Source organism: Anopheles nili, chromosome 2 (genome assembly GCF_943737925.1).
Source record: "Anopheles nili chromosome 2, idAnoNiliSN_F5_01, whole genome shotgun sequence".
Classification (NCBI taxonomy): Eukaryota; Metazoa; Arthropoda; class Insecta; order Diptera; family Culicidae; genus Anopheles; species Anopheles nili.
Genome location: NC_071291.1, coordinates 29,606,610 through 29,613,750, shown reverse-complemented (window position 1 = coordinate 29,613,750; position 7,141 = coordinate 29,606,610). Strand labels below are relative to the sequence as shown.

The following is a 7,141-nucleotide window of genomic DNA, read 5'->3' as shown; positions in this document are numbered from 1 at the left end:
ACCATCTTCAGGGTCAGCCTCGTCGAGAGCCCGGACGTATCCGGGCTACTGGGTAGCCAGGTCGGGTGAGAAATAAAAAAAACCACCCTCAGCAAGCCCGCCAAAAAGGACCACGGAACCGCTTTCTATGACGACGCGTTTGGCCTACTTCGGTTGGTGTGGGTTGGCAAAGGGGGGTTCGATTCATTTCGATCGAACGCGTGTGCGTGCGGGCTTTCCTTCCGATTCGATGCGATACCCTTTTACGGGGAAGCTTGAACCACCAGCTCACGCGTTGATTCAGGTTTAAAAAATTTGTATTTCGTTGACATAAATTCCAACCCCGAACGCCGGAACGCTCCATGGGAGCGATGGTGTTATGGGTGGCTTCTGGTGGGCGGGTGATGGGAGGCCCCAAAATCCGCACCAATGCGTGTATCGGAAGGTATTTGTGTTTTCTTTTTCATTTTCCGTTCGGGGTGTGTTTGAATTTTGGGTGGTACCCCACCGAAGACCGAAGGGAATCCGAGCCGATGGAGCGCTTCATTAGAATTTCACTTTCACCCGTCGAGTCGAGTAAGCGCGGCCAGGCGGGTGGACGAACCGTTTTTGGTTGGACCGAATAATCCCAGCCGAATACCCGGACCCCGGGCGAAGGTGAGAAAAAGTTTTCTCCACCCGCGCGCGCGCGCGCGCGCGCCATTTACATTTTCGGTCGCACCATTGTGTCGGTGGCTGGCATCGGGCCATTTTTCATCCACGTTTCCGCCGTTGCGTTTGAATGGCACGCATATTTAGTTAGTGTTTTTTTTTTCCTTCCTATATTGCTGTAACTACCTACCAGTGTCTCTGGACGAGAACAAGCGGGCTCATGATTAATAGGCACGGTGCGTGGAATGCTGATAGGCCACCAAGTGGCCTCTCCGAAATGTGCTCGAAACGTGGAGTTTAAATTGTGTTTTGGTCCGGTTGCTTTTGTGTGCATTTGAGGTATGCGTAAATGAAGCTTGCGCGGTTGTGCGTTATCAGTCGGATTGCTTTCACGATTGAAATTTTTATCCCAAAAATACACCGCGCACGGGAGCCATTTTCACACATTCGTTTAGGGGTAGGAGCTGGGTATCCGGATGGTGCATTCATCCAACAAGAAAGCAGCACTATGAATGAGTTCGATTCAAATCGGTTGTGATACCGACGGAGAAGGTTTTACCGTTTCATCTTCGCATGGTTTTGTTTCTTGAAATTTTCGAATTCCAGACAGCTTATCCCACGGAACGTTTAACTTAATCTGTACAGTGTTTGCTTTCATTACAATGTTAGAATGTCTATGTTAACTAGACAATTATTTTAGCTTTATTTATTCTCTGATTGTTCTAAGGAATCACATTTCAAAGAGTAAGGAAATAAATTAAAAAAATAAATTATTGTAAACCAAAACTGAAATCCAAAAACAGCAAAGATAAAGAATCAGTTTTTTAGAAAGTGTGAAAAATTTAAAATTATTCATAATCCAAAATATAACATAAACTTCTACAGTTAAAACCATCGTAAACGTATATATCGTAAACATTATTGTTCAAAATATCGCATTCCCTCATAACTTCAACAACTGCATGAATTAATAACTCACAGATCGACGTGAAAGGGAGCGTTTTCGAGACGACACATTTTATAGCCTTAGACTACGCTTTATCTGCCACCATTTACTCCCTTACAAGCCATTAACCAAAACCCTCCGACCACAATTTCCGCCGGCTAAATAAGCCCAATATAAAACGCCCAATTCCCTCACGCCCGCGCGGCGCAAAAGAAAAACTCTCATCGCGCCTTCCGCTCGCATGGGCGGCCATTGTTTGCGCAAGTGCAATTGGAAACGTTTTCACAGGTCCCCCCCCACACCGCCACCGGCCTACCAACTCCCACTTTGTGGGAGTGCTCGTGCCGACAACTCGGCGCCGGATGCGCCAGATGAAGCGTCCGGATCCGCTTCGGCGTGAAAGTGTCACTCGCCCGGCTCCGGTCTCGCAAATATGACAATTTCCACGTCCAGCGAATGCGCGCACGCACGTGTCACATGGCCCACGGTGCTGGTCGGTGGTTTCGCTCCGTCGAAGGAAAGTGAAATTGGTTTTGTTTGACCAATTGTTGAGTAACCCGAACGCACCGCGTGACGCACTTCCGCGGTCTGTGCGTTTCCCTTGGCCCTATGCGCGTGGCCCTTCGCGTGTGCGTCATAAATATGTGCGGTACTTCGATGGGACGGTTTACGGCGTCATTATCTTCTGCTTCTCAGAATCCACTCTTGATATCGCAACTACTCGTGATGCTGCGATGATGGTTGAGAGGTTGTGAGCCAATTCAGACGCACAATGGAAGGATGTGTCTTACGTAACGAAGGCGATCGAAAGTGAGAGCACCGTGTGGGGCAATTCTTTTGCAGTGATCCACATAAGCCGGCGTTTGGGTGGGCTCAAGTCGCCATCTGTAGCCGAAGGGTAAACGTAGGCTCGGTCAGGTGCGGAGTCTGATTCCGCTTTCGATGTTGTGCGCCACTGGTACATGTGTATTACATCTCTGCTTTTGGGGCGGTACATCGAGGCGGTTTGAATCAAATCATCATGATATTCTTGCATTTTGGTGTCTATTTCCTCGTAATTCCCAGCTGAACTTTTGTTAAAAGCAAGGATGTATGTTCTTCAAAATTTCTCCATTCGCGTAAAGTTAGCGAATTGATTAAATTAAAGGTTAATATTAATTGGCTCGAAAATCGAATCCACATCCAACATGATATACGACAATATGTAAACAATGCAATTCCGCAAATAATTAATTGATATTACTTCCATTGTTTTTTACGATCACTTTATGCTGCAGCTTTATTGGAAACGAATACGCGAAGGAATGATGAAACGATCTCCACTCGTTGCGAGAAACTCAAGCAAGGTTTGTCCCGATAATGCTCCCTCAGGATGCCCTTTTTGCTTTATGCAACGAATAAATGAACAAACCGCGAGAAAGTCAATCACAGGGCCCTTTTGCGTGCCGCGTTTCACCCCGAGGGTGCGTCTTTCTTTCGGATCCGATTCGTCATTTTCTCACAAAACAAACAAGCACACACACGCACGCACGCAAACACAGAAGGTGCACACATACACACCAGGCGATACCAGCAGTGGGCTGCTCCACGCGGGAGCACCCGGAAGCAAACTTTATTGACTCTTTGGCCCTTGTCCGGTTCACGTTCATCACCCTTACGCTCATCGAAAAAAGCCCTCGCGTGGTTTCAACGAAGCAAAAAAAACGATCCCCGAAAATCCACCCCGGGTGGCCCCCGTGGTTTCGCGATCTCGCGATCCACCCGGCTAGGGACTCTCCTCTGTACCGGCACCATGCACCTGCGAAGCGTGTTACTAGCTTATAAAATAAATAATCATAAATTACGGTGGGTTACTATGGTTACGCTTGCGATGCGTGCCGCGTCTCCTGCGAGCGCCATCTTTTCGAACGTGACCTTTTCCGGAAGGGATGTGGTCCCGGTTGCGGTTAGGTTTTCCATTAAGCGCTCGTTCAACTGGTGGCAGAGTTGTGCCTGGGCTCGAAACGTTTCGATGTTTAGATGCGATTGGAAAAGGGCTCCAATTTCGTTGCTAAAGGTCGCTCGTGAAATGACGTCCTCGGTGAGAAAGCTGCACATGCTGCTTGGATGTAGAAACCTCACGAACCTCTCGCTGAACATTCTGGACATCCTCCTGCCAGAGTGACGTTTTGAATTCTCCAAACTCCTAACACTAATTTGAAAAGATTACGACTTCGTGTCTGCAGGAAAAGTAAAGGTAGAAAACTGACCTAACGCGCTCCACTCGGACTGAAAACCTGACCCTCGTTATTTTCGACCCTCATTCTTCTCTTCTCCCTTTCTCTGTCTCTCTTCCTTTCTCTTTCTTTAGCTTGTTCTTTTTTCTGTTCTCTTCATAAGCAGAAGCACCATCACGTAAATGCTGCAACAACCTTCTTCAGCCTCCAGCCGTTCGGGTCTTTCGACAAGCCCTTTACGCCACTCCTTCCCAAGTTCGTCGTCTACCACGGTTCTAGAACTTTCGCTTTCTCCTATCACCCATCAGCTGCTGCAGCCGACCTGTCGGGTTATTGGCCTGAACCACCTGCGATCGATAGTCATCGACCTGCTCACCGTATCGGCTACGATTAGGCGACCCATACCCGGTCGGTAGATAGTCATTTCCCGACTCTACAGCATATTCGGTGGCACCACCCCATCCTCCAGTTCCAGTGGCCACCGGGGAGCCACCCGATCCACTCTGCTCGTACCGCTCACCCCGGTTCCATCCACTCCACCCGTCCCAGCCATTATCCTGTCGATCGAACTGCAGCTCATCCGCATCGTCGAAGAACTGCTCCACGTTCTGGACTGATCCAAACGCTGGCACCGTTGGTGAGCCATCAAAGTGGTAGTGATTGGTCTCGTACCCAAGTGGGATGTATTTTCCACCGAAATCCGCCATCTGCTGGTGCGTGTGCTGGAACTGGTGAGGCGTCGTACCGGCGAATGGATCGAACAGGGACAGGCTCGGTAGAGGAGCTTTCGTTGAGGCCGGAACTGGGGTTCCCGTTGACGTTGGTTGCTTCGATTTGCCCGAACCAACCACCGAGTGTTGCTGGTGCTTTTTGTGGAAACCGGCGTCCTTACGGATCGGGATGTGCACCACCTCGAGCTTGCTGCTTTCGCTCTTATCGTTGCTGTGTGGTTGCTGCAGCAGCAGCTTAAGCGCGATCAGCGATGACACCAGCAGCGATTTCTTGCTCAGCAGCAGCGAGAAAGCCGTCGCCAGGACGAGCTTTTTCAGGATGAAGTGCAGCAGTAGCGCCTTCAGCGCCAAAATGGCCGCCCCGATCGGGACCGCCTTCTTCATGTGCTTCTTCCAGCCTTTGCGCTTCTGCTTGCGGTGCTTTTTGCCCTTTTTACCTTTTTTGCCTTTTTTGCCCTTCTTGTTGCCACCGCCGCTCTCCTCGATGCTGATCGAGTACGAACCGTCGTCGTGGCCTCCACCGCCACCTGCCACCACGATGTTGTTGTTGTTGCTTCCTCCGCCACCTTTCTTGCGACCTGGTGTGAGAAGATGTAAATGGAGATGAGCGAACAAAAACAAAAAAAGTTGGGCACATGTACATGTGAGCGAAAGATCGAACGCGCAAAAGCCGCAATGTAGCGTTATCGGTGCAAAATCCCCCATACAAAACGAGAGACATCAACGGGCGGATCGGCAACGAACCCGAACCAACGAGCACGTGTTGCCCACGCGCCTTATCGGACGAGTGATTAGTGTGTGCGATCGGGGGTGGAAACAATGGCCATGGTTATCAGCTATCGAGGCTTTCCGTTAGTTTCCTGCCCGATAGCAGCCTCTCATTGCTCTCATTGCGAACTTGCAGCAAGCCCGCAACAGGATCCGCCTGTGCGGCGAATGACGACGGAAACGCGTGCGCGAATCTGACCATGCACCGATTGTAGGCGCTTTTTTTCCTACTTTATCTTGTCTTCTGCCTGTTGCACCAACCCCACCCCCTTTTCGTGCCATTTCCAAGCAATCACGCGTGGCACGAGACTCGTGTGCGTGTTCGCGTTGCATGTGATCGCGGACCCTCTCGGTGTGTGCAGAAAGCGTCAAGCGGTTCGGACTGGCGAGCTGGCTGACGGCGCCCGGTTGGTACAGGCGATAACTATTGCAATTATGTGTGCTATTTGTTAGCATACGTACAGCATTCCCGTGCCGGTGGATGGGAAAAAGTGAACGGAGGATACTCGCAAACGAGCGGATATATCGAGTTCAGTATGTCACAAAAGATTTACATTTTTACGTGCAGCGTATGATACACTTTGCACAATGCATATCATTTAAACTTTTATCTATTACTTTTTTACAAATGAAACGATCTACTTGAAGAATGATCTAGAGCTCTATTGCTTTAAATAATAATTATATATCAATTAAATGGCACATTATGTATCATAACGTTCATCTTCATCGAGCTATTGATCGTGCATTTTTGATGTCCTTTGATCATGCTACATTTAACACGACATTTCATTTACAAAAAAGAATCATAATCTTTTCTACAGATTCCAAATAAACTTTCAAATAACTCAAAACATAATCAGCTCCAAGTGCATCAAATGCTTCATCCCGTTGATAGAGCGTTACCGACTTCAAATCTCTACACGTAACTTAGCACACCATTCGCTTCTTCACACATACACCACTGCCACCTAGCCGTTCCAATCACCTTCTGATATTGCCGTTACATCCTGACCCGGTTCTAACGCCGACTCCTGCGACGATTGCTCCACCTCGGATGACTCCTCCTCAGCACCATCGCTAACACCGACCTCGGGCTTCAAGTTCGCCGGTTTAATCAACCCGTTCTCTATGGCGAGCTGACGCAACGATCGCAAATTCTTGCGCACGTCTTCACCCCGCAGGCTCGTTATCCTTCTCAGCACGTCTAGGTATGTCACACTGCCCACGTCACCCGGCTCGTGTGTGGCATTTTTCGTGCCATCCACCAGCATCACCGCTGCAAACAGCAGCAACAGCAACGCAGGACGCCTCCACATGGCTCAGCAGCACGTTGCAGTGTACCGAAAGGGCGCAGGAACTGTCCGAAAAAAATCCTTTTCGCAAACAAGTCTTTTTTTTGTGTATCTCCAACTGCCTTATTCGGGTCGCTTTTTCAACGCAAATACCGCACGCCCTCGCTTAAGGGCTCGGAACGGGCTCGGAATCCGGTCCGCACTGGTTAGTAATCGGAGGTGAACTAAAATCGCAAAACTGCAACAATCAATAAAACCTATCGTTTCGCAAGGTGCATCACTTTTTGTGCTCCCGTTCGGAACCGGCGAAGCCTCTGGCGTTGGCGCTCGTGGGCTCGAGGACCAGCCCTTGACGCCCGTTGCACTCGGCCAACCACCGTGGGCACGCAATGTTCCGGCTGTGAGATGGTTACAATTGCTCGGCTGCAATTGCGCAATGGGTTGGGCCATTTTTCTGCGCTGATAAGACGAGAAATGCATACGCAGCGTCAGCGTAGCGTGGCGCGATCCACCGCCCACGGTGTAGACGGCCTACTGGTGCAGCATAAATGAAGA

At 49.5% G+C, this 7,141-nt stretch overlaps 1 protein-coding gene across 1 annotated transcript; it reads right to left on the bottom strand.

Moving 5' to 3' along the window:
- Nucleotides 1-4,067: 4,067 nt before the first annotated feature.
- Nucleotides 4,068-6,610, bottom strand: LOC128721250 (uncharacterized). Its single transcript, XM_053814986.1, has 2 exons — nucleotides 6,268-6,610; nucleotides 4,068-5,101 (listed from the first exon to the last, which is right to left on the bottom strand). The coding sequence occupies exons 1-2, from the start codon at nucleotides 6,608-6,610 to the stop codon at nucleotides 4,068-4,070; spliced, it is 1,377 nt and encodes a 458-aa protein (XP_053670961.1).
- Nucleotides 6,611-7,141: the final 531 nt, after the last annotated feature.